We start from the raw sequence: 17,511 nt of genomic DNA, 5'->3' as shown, positions 1-17,511 counted from the left end.
GGAACTCCAGGGAACAAGGCCGGCCCAGGGGCCCAGTGAGCCAGCACTATCCGTGAGCATACCCTGTTACCGTGTCACTCACGATGCTGAGCAGGTTAATTTTAAAAATTATTTTTAACTGTTAAATAACTGCATGTTCATTGCTGAGAAGAAAAGAAAATTCACATAACCCAGAGGGTCTGAAGTAAGAAGCTAAAACCCCCCAGGGCGTGCCTTCCCTCTCACTCCCTGGTGGGAACTCTCGTATGTTTCGGATCCTTCCAGACCCTTCCCCGAACGTGTAAGAATGGAACGCTTTGAAATCTGCTCAGTGACTTGAGATTGTGCCATGTCAGTGATTTTTTTTTTTAATTTTTTTTTTAACATTTATTTATTTTTGAGACAGAGAGAGACAGAGCATGAACAGGGGAGGGGCAGAGAGAGAGGGAGACACAGAATCCGAAACAGGCTCCAGGCTCTGAGCTGTCAGCACAGAGCCCGACGTGGGGCTCGAACCCCACGGTCACCCAGACCGTGAGATCATGACCCGAGCCGAAGTCGGCCGCTTAACCGACTGAGCCACCCAGGCGCCCCGACCATGTCGGTGATTTAAAACAAAACTCTGCTCCTGTAAGTTTCTCAGCACCATCTTGTTTATATACCTGTCTTGCTCTGAAGCCTCTTGTTTGAATTCCACAGAAGAGCATGACTGGAGACGATGGAAGGGCCAAGGTCATTGCACATGGCAACTTGAGACCATGGCTTTCTTGGACCATGAAGGAGGTTGGGGGGGAGGGGGGGTGGAGCCAGGCTGCTCATTCTTCTTCCTTAAATCTCGCCCAGGCTTGGTGCTAAGTCTGTCTGGGGAAGGCACAGTGGAGGCAGCCTCCTCCACGGAAAAGGAAGCCCTCAGCCTCTGATGTTTAAAAACAATGTAGAAAAGACTTCATCGAGATGTCAGTGCTCCCAGCCACATCCTTGACAGAGAAAGGAACCGTGTGCGTCTGGCGCCTTTTTAGCAGTGTCGTTTCTTTGAGTTTCCCCAGAACCCAAGTAGAGAGAAACACTTCCTTTTTAGACATCAAGAAGAAGGGGTGGACCGGCTGGTGGGGACCCATGCCTCCGGGGTCATAGGGGGTCCGCTCCCTCCCCCACCCAAGTCTGCGGTGGTGGCTGGAGCGGGGATTCTGGGCGCCTCCGTCTTGTGGGTGCCAGCTGACCTCTGCCCCCAAAGATTCAGAGTTGTCCACTCCCGAAGTCGGCATTTTCCAGTGTGCAAAGCCAGAGAGGGCAGGTCGTGGGTTTTCATTCAAATGGAAGAAAAGTTGGCTCCCTGCGTCCACCACAGCCGTTTGCCTTATGAGGGGCGGGGCAGGGGCAGGAAGGGTAGTATTTAAATACTTTGAGATTTAAAAAAAATTTTTTTTTTAGTAACTCTAAAAAGGTATTTAGGGGAAGAAGGTGGGTGGGTGCTAGAATAGCTTTTAACTCTCTTCTTTATGGCAAAAGGCAAAAGTGAAATACTTTCACCTCATGTGGAAAGCATGTCATTTGGGCCTGGGATTTGAGCATTTGACCAATTGTCCCCTGCTCAGTGAGACAGCACAGCCCCGTGGGCCTGTGAGGGCAGGCCTCCCTCCTTTTCCGTCCATGTCCACCCTCTTTCTGGAGTTCTGATCCCACCCAGCATGGCATCCGTCTTTGGCAGCCTGTCCAGGAAGCACTGTCCAGGGTGACAAGAAACTCCCATGGCCCAGCCGGGCACGTTGGGACGAGGGCTGACCTCAGCTGCTGTCTGCAGGCTGCCCTCAGACCTTCTCTTGATTTCACCCCATTCCCACTCAGAAGATGGGGAGATGGTCTTGAACTTGGGGGGTGGGACATCCCTGCGTGTGCCCTGCCCAACAGCATCTGCAACGCCCAGCTGATTCTGCATCGTTTCGTGGCTTGAGGGCTGGAGGGAGGGGGCTTGCTTTTTTCACACTTTGTACGTGTAGGTATGAAGGCATGTCTGGGGTCTGGGTGTGGGGGGAGACAGCACATTCTAGAAGTGCTGCTCAGAGACCGTAGCACTGGCCACCTTCTTGAACCCAGCTCCTGAAGCAAACATGAAAACTCATTACTAAAACTCTCTGCTGCATTGAAGGACCCAGTTGAAATAACACAGCAGAGAGGTTTGAAAAGGAGGGAGGATGCTTGTTTTGGTCTTTTAATGTTCCTATCGTCTGAGAAGCGTTAAAAGATTAGGCTTGAAACCCACTTAATCGACACAGGGACGTAATCTTCACCGAGAAGCCCTCAAGCCTAGTTAAGCGTCCCATTTTCTGCACAGATGAGGGTGCCTCGGGGAGCGTGTCCTTTCCTGGAGCCGCAGATTCGGCACAACCTCCAGTTGGAGCACCGCGTGGATATTTTCCCTTGCAGAAAGGCAAATCCTAATCAATCATCGCCCTGGGATCTGGGGGGGGGGGGGGGGGGGTGCCGTGGCTGTGTAATGGGACCTTGTGCAAGGATGCCCACGGGTGGGAAGGCTCCCTTGCCTTTGTCACCTAGAGTTCCACCTCCAGTCGCCTGCAGGAATGGATCCCAAGACGACGACGCTAAATAGTTTACAGTCCAGGCATGCCACTTACAGATGTGGGGCAGCCAAAACCTGAAACCTGCTGAGCCACAGCTGCCTTGGCCAAAAAAAAAAAAAGTACGGAATGCAGTTTAGCTGCCAACTCAAGTTTTCTGCTTCATCGGCCGCCTGTCTCTGAGAAGGACCGTCTGTCTGCTGTCCAGCTCTGCTCTGATGCCGTCTGCCTACCTGGAGCCCTCCTCACCCCCCCTGCTCGATTTGTCTCCACCTTCTTCCTTTCTCTTCCCTGCAGACAAGTTGAGGTGTGCTGTCAGTTCAGGCCCGGTGAGGCCGGTTCTCTCCATCTGAGAGTCCTTGTTTTGTAGAACCTTCTGGAACACCTAGGGCCATCTCCTTTTCCGTGCTCAAGTAGGAGTGAGCTGAAATCAGTAAGCCAACTGTTAGTTTCCAAGGGCCATCCTAACAAGCTATCTCGAACTGAGTCACTTAAAACAACAGAAATCTATTTTCTAAGTTCAGGAGGACAGAAATCCAAAATCAAGGTGTCGGCAAGGCTGTGCCCCTCTGGAAGGTTCTACGGAGGAATCTTTTCCTGCCTCCTCCTGGCGGGGGCTAGCATTCCTTGGTGTTCCTGGCTTATAGCAGCATCACTCAGATCTATGCTTCTGTCTTCAGACCTATGGTCTCTTCCCTCTGTGTCCCTCCGTGGTGTCCTTCCTTCTCATGAAGATACCACTCCTTGAATGATGATGTCATCTCGAGATCCTCAACTAACCTTATTCCAAATAAGGTCACATTCTGAGGTTCCAGGTGGAGGTACACTTTGGGGGTACACCATTCAACCCACCGCACTGACTTTTAGGGATATTTGTTTCCCATTTATATACACAAGTACATGTCTTTTTTTAAACATTTTTAATTTTTTAAAAGTAATCTCTACACCCAGCATAGGGCTTGGGCTCATAACCCTGAGATTAAGAGTCACATGCTCTTCTGACTGAGCCAGTCAGGTGCCCCCACAAATACTCTTTTTTAAAAAATGTTTATTTATTTTTTGACAGAGACAGAGAGAGAGCACGAGCTGGGGATAGGCAGAGAGAGAGGGAGACAGAGGATCTGAAGTGGGCTTTGTGCTGAGGACGGAGAGCCTGACGTGGGGTTTGAACTCACGTGCCGTGAGACCGTGACCTGAGCCAAGGTTGGATGCTTAACTGACAGAGCCACCCATGTGCCTCCCACTCCCCCACAAATTCACTCTTGAAGAACATATTTGGGGTCATTGTGTTTTGTTTTATTGAATTTTTAAAATTCAGTGTTCAGTCACATAACATTCACATATTGTTACATTTTTTTCATGTTTAACTCTTTACAGACTTCATTTTCAGTGACTGTCCTATTGGTCTGCCAGGTGAGTGGCGGGACAGTCTAGTGGTTAGGAGTGCGGGCTGGAGATCGAGGTGGTCAGCGTTTGCATCCCCCACGTCTGTCTTGGGCTGTGAAGGGCTACGGCCCCCTCCAGAATCCGACGTTGGAGTCCTAAGCCCCAGTGCCTCAGAATGTGACTGTGTTTAACGATGGGGAGGCAATTAATGTGAAATGAGGTCATTGGGGTGGGCCCTAATCCAATATGACCGGTGTCCTTCTAAGAAGAGGTGACGAGGACACAGCCACACACAGAGAGAAGGCTGTGTGGGGACACAGGGGAGAGACGGCCATGTACAGATCTTCCTCGACTCGATATGGAGGTACCTTCTGACAGTAAGTTGAAAATATTGCAAGTTGAAGATGGCATTTAGCACATCTAACGTGCCGAACCTCGTAGCTTGGCCCAGCCTCCCTTGAACGTGCTCTGAACACTTACAGGAGCCGACAGCTGGGCAAAATCATGGAACACAAAGCCTGTTTTACAATGCGGTGTTAGATTATCACATGTTGTGCATCGAAGACTGTGCCGAAAGTGAAAACAGGACAGCTGCACGGCTGTAGGACGGTTGTCGGCATAGGAGCTGTCGGCTCTCGTGGTCCCGGGCATGACTGCAAGCTGTGATGGCCACTGCCCAGCGTGTGAAGTCAAAAAATCATTAAGTTGAGGCCATCTAGAGAAGTCGTCTAAACTCCTGGCCTCCAGAACCGTGAGGAGAGAAAGTTCTGTTGTTTCAGCCCCGCAGTCTGCATCACAGCCCCGGCAGATGGGTACCCTGACCGCTGGGGCAAAGCCCCGAACCTCTGAGGCCTCTTTCCTTCTCTCTACAGTCAGGTCCTCTTAGGGGCTCGTGAGGAGTAAATGAGAGAATACTCTGCGTGCTCCCTGGGGCTTGTTGGAAGGTGCTCCAGGCAGAGTTGGTACCGCCCTGGTCGAATTTGCCCGCCCTCTGTGGTTGCACGTTGGGTGCTTTCTGTCCATGCACGGGGCGAATATTTACTGGACCCCGGTCGTGGCCATTTGCCCTGTGATAAATGAGGCTGTGGCCTGTGGTCAGCAGCTGAGCACACTGTTTTTGGCTACTTTCTTGGGAAGGATTTTTTTTTTAACGTTTATTTATTTATTTTGAGAGAGACAGAGAGAGTGTGAGCAGGGGAGGGGCAGAGGGAGAGACAGAGAGAGTCCCAAGCAGGCTCTGTGTGCCACGCGGAGCCCGACGTGGGGCTCGATCTCAAAGACCTTGAGATCATGACCTGAGATGAAACCAAGAGACGCTCCACTGACTGAGCCACCCAGGTGCCCCTGGAAGGGATTTTTAGGTGCTTGCTCTATCCTCCAAGCTATTTTCACTGAGCACCTCCCATGGGGGGCCCTGTGATGGGAGCAGCCTGTTGCCATGCGCTCCTAGGCCAGTGCCCAGGGGACCCATTTGCCGGTGGCAGTGATGAACCATTAGGCAGCTCACATGCCCGGAAAATGTTGTCATTGGGAGCGACGTCCCTTTCCTTTTTCAAACCTGTCCAGGGTCTGATGGCTGCAGCCGCCACCTGGTGACTTTATGGCACCAGGAGCTGCACCAGGAGGCAGGCGGAGGCTCTTGGCAGAGGAAGCCCTCACCCGAAAGCCTTCAGGGGCATTTCACACCTGCCCATGTCAGGGAGTGGCCATTATGCTCCTGTTAAATAGTTTGTGGCCTCCCCTCCCCTCGAGCTTGTGGGCACTGGTGGAGTGCCAGGAGCCCGAGGCCTCTCCTGGAGGCTGAGTCCTGCCAGCCCCTGAGCACTCCCCTCAGCTGCAGCGACCTCCTGCCCTCTGCCCCCGCCTCCTCCATCCCTGGGTGCCTCCAGCCTTGGCCTTTTTTCTTCTCTTCTTTGAAGTGTGAGCCTCAGAGGCACGACAGGCAAACAGGATGCTCCCCTCCCACACGCAGAGACTTCAGACGAGACACTTGGGTCGAACCGCATCCTGCTGGCAGTGGTGGGTCCCATCTGCCGCGGACCTGGTGTGGGAGGGGGTGCAGGGCTGGGTGCCAGGAGGGGTACTCACGAAGGGGTTCTCGCTAGTCACTCTGAGCCTCATTCCAGAATTCCAGCAAGGTGGGCATGACAGGGTTCCCTCTGGGAGCTCCGTGCCTGGAAAAGCTGAATAATGCAGGTGGTGAGGGATGGTAACACCTGCTTGGCAGAGGCCACGAATAGATAGCGGCATTCCTCATCCCCTGCCTTGCCCTTGGCTATGATTTTTATGTTGTTTTCTGGGAGCTATTTTGTTGTCGTTGTTGTTTTAGAACGAGTAATTTCTCCAAACCTTGGCAAAATCAGTCCAGGGTTGCAAGATTGCTCTAAAATAGGTGACGGCTATGGAGAGGCACCACGTGGGGACCTACGGGAGGCGTGCTCTTCCTCAACAGCTGCAGATCTGAGGCAAGACCAGAGGGGACACCCAGGGAAGGGCAGGCAATAGTGTAAGAGTTTCGGGAAAACACAAAGCCCTAAATCTTGCCCGAGTCGTGGCCTCTGAGGATAGCAAAAATGATTTAGGCGCTTCTCCTGTGAGCGAAGCCATCTTGGGAAAATGAACGTGTAAAGGTGGAAGGGTCCAGTTCTCCCATCCCCAAGCAGATGTTCTGAGTCCTGAGACTCCATTAGACATTTAGTTTTCAAAATAGTTCGTGTGTGTGTGTGTGTGTGTGTGTGTGTGTGTGTGTGTGCATGTGTGTGTGTGTGTTGGGGGAGGTTGAATTTAAAAGATGTCAGGGTTTTACCACCCACTTTATAACCCCGCCTGGCAGTGAGCGACATTCTAGATGCCTCTGGAACTTTCCACTTGTTGAGCCCATGGTAGTGCAGTCAGTGAAGACACCAGGGTACGTGGTGTGGATTTTTCATCGGCAGAGTGTCCTGAAAATTCGGTTGAAAGGTTTGAGAGAGAGATGATGAGGGAGATTTCTGAAGAGACTGTACTCCTCGACAGCCAGAAAATGCTTTTGTGTTTGCTTCTCTCTTCCCCACCGTTTTTTGTAGGGCAAGAGTGGAGGATGGGGAAAGATCAGGTGGGAGGATAGGAGAGGGGATACCAGGAGTAGGGGCCGTGGCTAAGAAGAGGGGGCAACTTTCTGCCCTGTGGTGCAGGAGGCAGCACTCTAATCCGAGGACTTAGGCTCTATCAGGGGTCCTGAGAGTTGTTTCTTTCCCAGAGACAGGCTCCTGGGCCTATGTGAGTGTGCAGGTGGCCGCAGGCTGCAGACAGCTGTTGCTTTTTAAAATTAGAGCCTGTTCCCAGAGCCTCTCCTTGCTAGGGCTGTGGTTTCACTCCCCTGCTTGCATTAAACAAGCCCCATTTTGCTTCTTGGCACAATAATAGGTTTGTTTGAGATCCTGGATTCCAGACTTCTGGGGGTCTTGCCATATTGGCATCATCTGACAATGACCAAAAGCGGCCTTTACAATATGACCATCTCTACAGAAACGGTTTGTGCTCTGCCATCTCAGTTTTCTGGAAAAAGGCATCCCTGTGTTACCTATCCAAATAAAGTGGAAGTTCTTAACGGACCTCCTGCTACAAGGGTGTGAGTCAATGCTGTGTGCATTTACACTTCCGTGGAAAATAAGGGTAGATTTGTTCGTGTGGTTATTTAAATGTCCATTGAGACTATTTGAAAATGACCGAAACCACCCTGGAAATCCTCCTGGTCTAGGACACGACTTACTTGCTTTGTGCGTCTTGTACGAATGTGTCTTCTTTGGCACCCGATAGGTACGAAATAAACACTTGATAGGATGATTCGCGGCCCGATTAGCCTCCTCCTTTAGACTCTTTTTCATTTTCCCCTTAGATCTTCAACCTCATGAAGTATGACAGCTACAGCCGCTTCTTGAAGTCTGACTTGTTTTTAAAACACAAGCGAACCGAGGAAGAGGAAGAAGATCCGCCCGATGCCCAAACTGCAGCTAAAAGGGCTTCGAGAATTTATAACACATGAGTCCCCAAAGAGCTGGCAGGACTGGCTTTCAGAAGCGAAGGAACTTGCTCTCAGGACCATGCAGGGTTTATAATTGCTTTGTTATCTGTAAGGACTGAAATGTGCAAAACCCCTCCGTGGGATATGTGTATTTTATTAACTGCTTGACCAGTAAGTTTTGCATGATGGCTAATCTTACATAAAAAAACAAATAGCTTTGAAGTTTTAGTTCACATACACACACACACACACACACGCGCAGAAGAATCCTTAAACACTGGACACCTTGAGCATCTTGATTAAATGTCCTGCGAGGCCACCAGGTGAACTTAGAGCCACCTCTTACATTTTAAGTCATTGCCCGGCCTCTGTGGGAAGGGTCATGCAAGTCCACAGATTCACTTGGGCAAATCAGCTCAAGAAAGAATTGATCTGACAAACTCAGGCCCCCGGGGGTGCTGGTGGTCAAGTACCTTTGTGGTTAAATACTTCTCGGGAATGAGTTCAGTGCTGGGAAAAGAAAATTCATCACTGACAGCCTGTACAGATTTGGGGAGCTGTATGTGAGCATCCTCAGAGGGTTCTTGCTCCTTGTGTGGGGATTTGTCCCGGTTTTGCCTATAATCCGTGACATTTCATGCCACACAGATAAACAGTTCATCTTGACAGAAACAAGATCTCGACCAGGAAGAAAGACAAATGGGAAATTGTTCAGGGTCCCCGTGACACCACAAGGTGGTGTTGAATGGGCTCGTAGCCCGTGGCCCGTGCCGATGTTGGAGTTGGTGGGATACGGGTATTCTGTTCCCCCATAGCCCATCTGAGGACACATTGGAACCCTTGCTTCTCTGTGCCTACCCTTTTGCTGGACTTGTTGACTCTGGGCTTGACACTTCAACGAGAGGAAAGAAGTCCTCTTTGAAAGTTTCTTCTTGGGTAGAGAAGCTTGAGTGAAATCTTGCTTGGCTGGGGCTGTCCCAGTGAGCCCAGGTTCCCCTCCCACCCCCCCCCCACCCCCGCTTTTGCAAGCAGAGCCCACAAAGCCCAAGGTCAGACACAGTTCCCTTCTGCTACTTGCTCCCGCCATCTGCTGCTGTCAGGCCTCTCCAGCATGTTTGCCAAACCTTAAACTCATGTTTGTACAAACAGAGCGACCAGACACTGTTACTTGTGAGCTTTCCGACTCAGACTTTTCCATTTGCAAAATTCCCTGATGTCGAGGGTGGCTGTGTAGTTTATTAAGCAAACCAGGAAACTTTTGAGAGAGAAGGGAAGTCAGTTTAGCAGTTGCCTGGGATAATAGACATAGACTGGTTCTCTTCTGATTGAACCAGTTTGCAATGGTGACCCTCCCCTAGTGTGACCTCTCTGCTCTTCCCCAGATTCCCTCATATCATTGTCCATTCACTGTGGTCGGAATGTTTCCTGTCCTTCCATCTCAGGCCTGGGGAAGGGATGCCTTCAGGGAGTCATTCACTGCCGAGAACGAAGTCTGAGCATTCAGCATTCATCAGAAACAGCAAATGCTTGATCCCCTTACATGGGGTTCTCTGCCTTCCCTGGGACCGGGACATCCCAGACAGGCCTTCTCTCTGCTTGGGACGAGGTAGTGACACTGAGATAGACACCCAAGGGACAGGCCATCCTCAACGAGCAGTTTCTTAACCAGAAAGGTGCAGGGACGCGAGCCCACCCCACCCCACCGTTGCTGATGTAAGGTAATTGGGGAGCATCAGAGAGCTGAGCAACCAGCTCGGTGCTCCCTTCAGAGCTGGTCCTAGGCACTGCAGGTGGGCTGGGAACCCTGTTTCTGGCTTTTTACCCTTTTACCACTGGGCTCAGAACCCCTTAAGAGTGGTGGTCTCTTTGTAAGTGCTTGACTAAAGGAAACAGCTCGAGTTAGCCAGAAGATTATCTACCAAAAGAAAAGCCTATCACGTAGGAGTTGCCCGGAAAACTGAGCGCCAGTGGGATGTGAGCCACGTACGTTTAACCACAGATCACTCCTACCAGCATGAACTCACGCCACTTCCTCTGGCTTTGCTCCTGCCCGGCTGCCCGCGTCTCTGCCAGCTGCAAAACTGAGGCGCATACAGCATTCAGCTTCCTGAAGCCCCTGCACAAGCAAGCCGGAACTTCCGGGGAAACCAGGTAGCCAGAAAGATGCTTCTGCCCAGCTTTCACTCTCACCCCATCTATCTGACCATCCCTCCATTTGTTGATGAGTATTTCAACCGTGTCTGCAACGTGCTAGGGACTGTGTTAGATGCCAAGATTCAATGGGGCTGGGGGTGGGGGGAATAGAGCAGCCACGAGGACTCGTGCTCTCGTGGCATTCACAAGTGTTATAAAATGTAGGTTTTGTTGTTATCCAGGTATGGGGAGGAGATCAGGAGATGATGAACACTGCAGAGTTTGTTTCAGGTCCTAAGAGCTGGGGCAGGCCAGGGTGACGTGGAGAACCACCGGGGGCCAGTCAGGAGACAGAGGGAGAAAGTGGAAACTGTGGACCGGGGCACTTATTACGGTTTCCTTGGGAAAAGCAAAGCAAGGTAAGCAGGCATGGGATTATTGGCCCGTTTGAATAACCCCCGCAGGCTCTGGGGCCCAGGGGCTGTCCCTAGCTGCCTGGTACCTGGGCCTAGGTGATGAGGGCAGGTGGCCCAGAGTGTGAGAGCCCTGTGACAACCTGATAAAGGAGGTGGTTGGAGTATGAGCTCTGGGTTGGTGAGTTAGCCCCGGTTGTTTGCTAGGTCTAGGAATTGGTGAGCTCTGGGAAGGACATCCCTCCGGGGCCAGCAGGGCCCTGGATGTCAAGACATCAGAACAAAACAAAACCATGCTTAACACAACAGTCTGTGGGGTCTCAGACTCTCAACCTGCAGGCCATAGATGTGTCTGATGGGGCACGTGTTTTAAATCTTCCAATGCAAATGCCTGAGGCAGAGCATGAGAGTCCCCTCCAGTTGGCTGTAGGACCCGTTGCTCCCTGTTGCCTATGACAGGCCACTCACATATTTATATTCTCTGGTCACTCCATGGTTTGGGCCCCGAACTCCACTTCCCTTGTGCAGAGAGCATTGTCTCGGTGACTTCTTAGGCCTTAATGAGATACTTCAGATCCACTCTCCAACCTGCCTTTCTTTTTTTTTCTTTCCTTCTTTCTTTCTTTTTCTCTTTCTTTCTTTCTTTCTTTCTTTCTTCTTTCTCTTTCTTTCTTTCTTTCTTTCCTTCCTTCCTTTCTCCCTTCCTTCCTCCCTTCCTTCTTTCCATTCTTTTCTTTCTTTTCTCTCTCTTTCTTTCCTTCCTTTCTTTCCTCCCTTTTCTTTTCTTTCTCCTTCCCTTCCCTTCCTTTTCCTTCTTTCTTTCTTTTCTTTCTTTTTTTTGTTGTTAAAGTTTATTTTGAGAGAGAGAAAAGAGAGAAGGAGAGGGAGGGGAAGAGAGAGAGAGAAGGAATCCCAGGTATGCTCCGCGCTGTCAGTGCAGAGCCCAATGCGGGGTTCGATCTCACGAACCATGAGAACATGAGCCAAAATCAGGAGTTAGACGCTTAACTGACTGAGCCACCCACTTGCCCCTGACCTATGTGGCTTTCTAAGAGTAGACCGTGGTCTGTGTGTCCCCCGCACACCGTCCTGCCTACCCTGCCTTCTGAATGACAGCTCTCCCTCTCAGGCAGGGGTGGGGGCGGGGGGCGGGGGCTTTGCTTCTTTCCCACTGCTTCACCCACCAAAGCTTAAAAAGTGGGAGAACAGCTATGTCTCCCAGTTTCCAGATGGGAAAACCAAAACCAATGACATGACTCAAACAGGCACATGCTCCCTGCCCCCAGCTCCCTTTCAGGCCCACCCTGTGCCTGGACAGAGACTTAATGACCACCCACTATGCCCCAGACCAAATACGAGACACAGGAACGTAGGAGAGGAAAGAATGAGGCGCAAACCCTGCCTTCGGGGAACAGCTGGTCACGAGATGAGGTGGAGTCTTTTCCCAAAAACCCTGCTACAAGGAAGTGACTGGAGAAGGGCCAATGGCATGTGATTGGCTGCTTGTGTTCATCTTTTAAGGTTACAAACCCAGTTGTCTTGTCTTCCCCCTAAATATCAGGACATCCAGTGTTATGTTCACGGCGGTGAAATGATCTCTTTCAGAAACATGAGAACGGTTGCTCTGTCCTTGTGAGCGTAAGCTTTCCCTCAGTGTCAGGTGAATTCTGGGAAATGAAGAATTAGTTGGTGCAGTTTCCCCTTGTGGTTTTGCTCACGGGGACACATGTCCCTTCCTGTGTGACAGAGTCGGGGCCTGATGAATTTGCACCAACTGCCAGGTTCCAGCTCTGAATTTGGGAGCGCGCTTTGTTTACAAGCTTTGTAAACTGCTATGCAGGCGGTCACGACCCGCATTCTCTCATTATTTACCTTCATTTGCACGTGTTCTAGAACTTGCATTTATTTAAGTGCTAAATGGGCTTGTGATACCATTAGCGTCCAGGTTTTTTAAAATTTGTGTTTCTTCTCAAGGTTAGTTGCACACAAGGCAGCGGGCACAGTAAGAGGGGCTGGCGCCCGGGCAGAGGGGGAGAGACAGCTGCCCAAATGGTTCCCAAACCCTGGGCAGAGGAGCTGGGCTCTGCTCGGATTCCCATAGGCTGTGCAAGTTTTGCAAGTCCAAAGTTGCTCGAGCACAAACCTGGGGCGGGGGGCACCCTCCTGGGGCCTGTGAGTGAGGGGCTTGCGGGTCGTGCCCTCCCTGGGTGCTTGGGTGGAGGGTGTTCACGGTGCTGCATCCGTCTGGGGATGGGGGGGGGGAGCTTTGGCAATTCCCACAAAGCCACCGAGTAGGGGCACCTGGCAGTGGCCTAAGCGCCTCCCCCTTCCTGCACTTCTCTGTCTGATTCATCAGTTGGTTCTCTAGATTTTCTCCAAAAGCTAGCACGAAGGTGCCCACGCCCCCTCATCTCTACAGCCCGGGGCCCAGCCACACTGCCTTCTTCATCTCCAGTCCCCACACCAGCCTCCCCGATGGTCCGATCTCCTCACTGCACTCCCCTGCCTGTCACCATGTCACCGTGTCACCATTCATCCTGTAGAAGCACAGACCTCCCCGTGTCCGTGCTGCTCACCTGCATAAGCCCCCGCCGTGCCTCTCCTTGCCCTCAGAATAAACATTCGAGCCCAGCCCCACCTCACCTTCTGCCCCTCCGAGGATCTCCGTTCCGGGACTCGGTTCGGATTCGCGAGCAGGGCACACACGCTGCTTTCCACAGCCTCTCACGCGTTGACCTTGGTGTGGATGGCTCCTTCCCTGGTCTCGGGCCACATGTTAGCTCCCGGGAGAGGTCTTTCCCGAGGACCTCGCTAAGCAGCCCCCCCTCCCCCCCACCTTAGGTCCATTCCTGGTCCCTGGGGAGCCCTGGCACACGACTGTTCGTCTGTTGCCCATGTGTGTCCCCCTCTCCCCAAGGATGAGGACCCGGCGTGTTTCACTGTGTTCCTGGAGTGCCTGGCCCGGAGCAGCCTCACAGCGGGCCCTCTGTAAATGTTTCCAGTGTGAGCGCATGAATGCCAAATGGGTCAATGTCTTGAATTTTGGTTGATTTCATGCATAGTCTGGCACCTTGCTGTTGCCCCTTGTAATGGCCAAAGCTTGTGATTGTCATAAAAGCGCAGAATCGGGAGGGACAGGAGAGACCTACCATCTCCTGAGTGTCTCCCACATGTTGGGCTTGTGTGAAGCCCACTGCAGACAGTGGCGCACTTCCCCGGGATCCCTCCGGAAATGATCTGCAGAGGAACCCATCCTGTACCAGGTGGCCACGGTTCACGGCTGGCCTTGGCAGGATTAGAACACAGGTCTTTCAGACCCCACAGGGCACCACCTTTCGCTCTACCGAGTGGGGCCAGATTTCAGCTCAGGGAAATCTTTGGCCATTCCAACTAGAAAATAGAGTTTCTTCTCGGTTCTCCCAGGGAAAAGGCCACCGTCCAGCCACTCCTGACCCGTTCTTTCTTTTCTTCTCTAGGACATGCAGAGGGGGCTTCACCCCATCTGGGGAGGTAGAGTCAAAATGCTCCTTTAAATAGACTGGTTTTGTGTTTACAACCAGTTTTTTTTTCTTTAGCAATGTATCATGACCATCTTTCTGTGCCAGTAAACATAATTATACACCATCCTCCAAAAAAGTCCAGTTTCAAGATTATCTAGGGAAGATAAATGTTTCCCTTGTGCTAATTCCAGTACAGTTTATATGCTGTTTTGCAACACGGGCAAACTGTTTTCTTCTTATTTAAGCATTTAAACTCTGCTTTTTAAACTGTTATGGCATACAGATCGCCTAAGAGTAACAGATGTCTGCTTGATAGAGATGTTCCCAGGAAAAGAATCTGCTGCTTCTCGGTCTCCAGAGGAAGGATGCCTTTGCAAATATGTGGCTTTTGGTCCACAAGCCGCCCACCCCCCCAAACCCTCCTAAGAAAAAGGGGAAAGAGATATAGTGTTGCAGGCTGCTTGGTGAATATCTGTGAATATCACAGATCCTGGTGATGGTAGAGGGGAGACCCTGGTCCCCTGGGAAGTTTGACCCTGCTGCTCCTGGAGGGAGTATTTCTCTGAATTTTTCTAGGCGGGTGAGGTCACTGTCCATGATCCGGAGATGTGAAATGTAGGCCCATTTTTACTAAATGTGTAGCTCTCCCCAGAATCTTAGCAGTGGAAGAAACTCTCTCAGTTATCTCTAATTATTATTATTATTTTTTTTACTATTGGTTAGCATGAGAATTTTGGTTTAGATCATGTCATGAAGGGGCACCTGGCTGGTGCAGTCCGTAGAGAATGGGATTCTCAATCTCAGGGTCATGAGTTCATGCCCCACATTGGGCATGCAGCCTACTAAAAAAAAAAAAAAAAAAAAATTAAAAAAAGGTTGTGTCATGGAACTTGACGACCAAAATTCTAACCCAGGTCTGTCACTTTTTAGCTGTGGGATCTTGGGAAAGTCACATATCTTTCCAAGCCTGTGTCTGCACCTGTTTGATGGGGATAACATTGGTCCCGACATAAGATGCAAGGAGATAAGACACATAATGTGCATAACACAGTTCTGGTCCCTAGCAGGTCAATAAATATTGGTGATCCAGAGAGGTTGTGTGGTCTGTCCAAGGTCACACAAGGAAGGCATACCAGATTCCTGGGCTGGGCTGATTTCTAACTCCTTGGCTGGGGCTCTTTCCCCTGCTGTTTGGCAGCAAGAGGAGGCCCAGGGTCAGGGAGCAGGATCCAAACGTCCTTAAAATGACTGAAGTTGAAGTAGGTGGGTCTCCAAGCAGGAGAGGGTGAGGACCCAGGAGGAGGTCCTAGCAGACGGCAGCCAGGAAGGTGGGGGGAGACCTGAGCCGGCCTGGGATTTGGTAACGAGGCCGGGGGATAGCTCCACTGCTAACCTAGAGCCAGGTTCCTAGGCCAGCCAAGTGGCCAAGCTAAAGGGAAGGAAGTTTGAGAGGGGTCACTGACAGCAGTGGGATGCCCACCCCACAAGGAAAAAGCAGTGAAAATAGGGAGCCAGTAGTCTCCTCTGGAGGCATTATTTTGCATCGGAAGGATAGGGAACGGTCCTTTGGGACCAGACATCCTTTGGGGAGCCCGTCGTATCTTCAGTGACTTTCCCTTGGCAGGCATGCCAGGGAGGACCTGCCCTCGTGCTTTGCAGGATAGCCTGGGCACCCCAGATTCCTCCAAGGGGAGGAACCTGGCGGGACAGCCTTCCTGAAGTTCCTGTCTCGGGCTCACGGGGGAGCTGGTGAGCTGTAGAGGGAGTGAGTGGCTGGGTCCCTGCAGCACAGGACCCTCTGAAGCCCCGGGCATCACGACGTCTAAGTGCACTGGGGTGGCTCCTGCCCAGGTCCAGTTGTAAAGGTGTATTTGTGCCAATCAGCTTCAGAGAGCATGGGCCCAGGGATGGGGCAGTCCTGGCACTACGAGGTCTGTGCCACCTGACCAAGGCTTCCAGGTGTGAGTGGCACCGAGGCTGGGACTGGGCAGGATGGTGGGACAGCTGCCGTATCCTTCCCAGCTCCCATGATTCCATGGCTGGTCAGGCAGGAGGACGAGGCAGTTCTGGGCTTGCTCTGAGGTCTTCTTTCTCCTTTCACTGGTTCTTGATCCCCCACCTGTCCCCCTCACCTGCCACCTTGACCTCTGCCCTTGACCTCTGCTGGCTCCAGAGACCCCAGATATCCCACCGGGCCATCAGTGAGAGACTGTTGTCTTCATTTCATTCATTTCTAAAGTCACTGCTAATTATTTTTAAATTGTTTAAAAGTTTATTTATTTATTTTGAGAGAGAGACAGAAAGAGAGAGAGAGAGAGAGAGAACAAGTTGGGGAGAGGCAGAGAGGATAGACAGAATCCCAAGCAGGCTCTGCACTGTGAGCGCAGAGCCAGATGCAGGGCTTGAACTCACGAACCGCGAGATCACGACCTGAGCCAAGGTCAAGACTCTGACGCTTAACAGACTGCGACACCCAGATGCCGCACTGCTAATTTTTTAAAAACACTTGGTAACAATGTTTTGATGTGAGTTTATTACTTAAAGACCTGCAGGACTTTGTGCAATAAACTGCCCGGTACTAAAAGTTATATTAACGAGATCAAGAAATGACTGGCTGTGTGCACAGAGGCTTAAAGGTTTAAAATGGTAGAGATATTAAGTCTCTGCCTCTCCCATTGCTGGATTTTAACATTTTTCTCTAAATCCCCATCTTTCATCTCTGGTGTTTGTTCTGAAATGTAGTTATTGTTTCTGAAGCTTCTAAGATAAAAGGCTAAAATTTTACTCTTTCCAACCCTGTTCTCTGGGATGCGCTATTTGGGGAGGGGGCATTAAGTGAGATAAAACTAATGTTCGGTAAAGGAGACAAATCTCAGGTGGGCAGCTCAGTGAATGTGAATGTTTGTTTACACGCTTGGAGCCACCACTGGGTCCAGCTACAGAATACCGCCGGCATCCGGAGTATAGTTTTTAAGGGGCGTCTTCTTAAGGAACAATAACCTGAACCCTGGGACCGGAGGGGCGGGGTGTTGAGGAAGCCAGGGTTCCCACTCTGCTTGTCATCCTTCTACCTTCCCATTTTACGTCTCCGCTCCCAGCATCTCAGCAGAGGGGGACCGTCCGTCCCCCGTCCCCGACTCCTTGTCCAGCTGTGCGGAGCGAGAACGAAGTGGCCTCTCCCTCATGCACGGAGCTCTTTGAGACTTTCATCTGATTTTTTTCCATGAGGGAAATTAGCCGCTTGGCAAAATCTTTAGCAGTCAAGGTGCCATTTTGCCCTCGTACAATCTTGTGGGATTTGGGAGGGATTTTCAGGGAACTTGTCCATGTCTTTAGACCCCTGCTTCTTCAGGGCTGACAGGGTGTCTTGCTCAGCTTACCACTAAACCATTACTTAAAAAAAAAAAAAAAAGACTTTTTATAGGAATAATTTCAAAATATTTAAAAGTTAAATTATGATTATAATAAAACTATTGTCTGTATTTAACAATTATTGGCACTCTGCCATATTTCCTAGATCT

At 50.9% G+C, this 17,511-nt stretch overlaps 1 protein-coding gene across 2 annotated transcripts in view; it reads left to right on the top strand.

The window, feature by feature from the left end:
• RGS10 (regulator of G protein signaling 10) overlaps nt 1-8,166 on the top strand; it is a 41,433-nt gene extending 33,267 nt beyond the window's left edge. For both annotated transcript variants that reach the window (XM_042907860.1, XM_042907861.1), the window contains one exon: nt 7,819-8,166. In XM_042907860.1, the coding sequence (XP_042763794.1) occupies nt 7,819-7,965 (147 nt within the window). In that variant the 3' untranslated portion in view covers nt 7,966-8,166. The remainder of the gene's footprint in view (nt 1-7,818) is intronic.
• Nucleotides 8,167-17,511: the final 9,345 nt, after the last annotated feature.

Source organism: Panthera leo, chromosome D2 (assembly GCF_018350215.1).
Source record: "Panthera leo isolate Ple1 chromosome D2, P.leo_Ple1_pat1.1, whole genome shotgun sequence".
Taxonomy (NCBI): domain Eukaryota; kingdom Metazoa; phylum Chordata; class Mammalia; order Carnivora; family Felidae; genus Panthera; species Panthera leo.
Note: the sequence above shows the minus strand (reverse complement) of the source record. Positions and strands in the feature narration are given on the sequence as shown.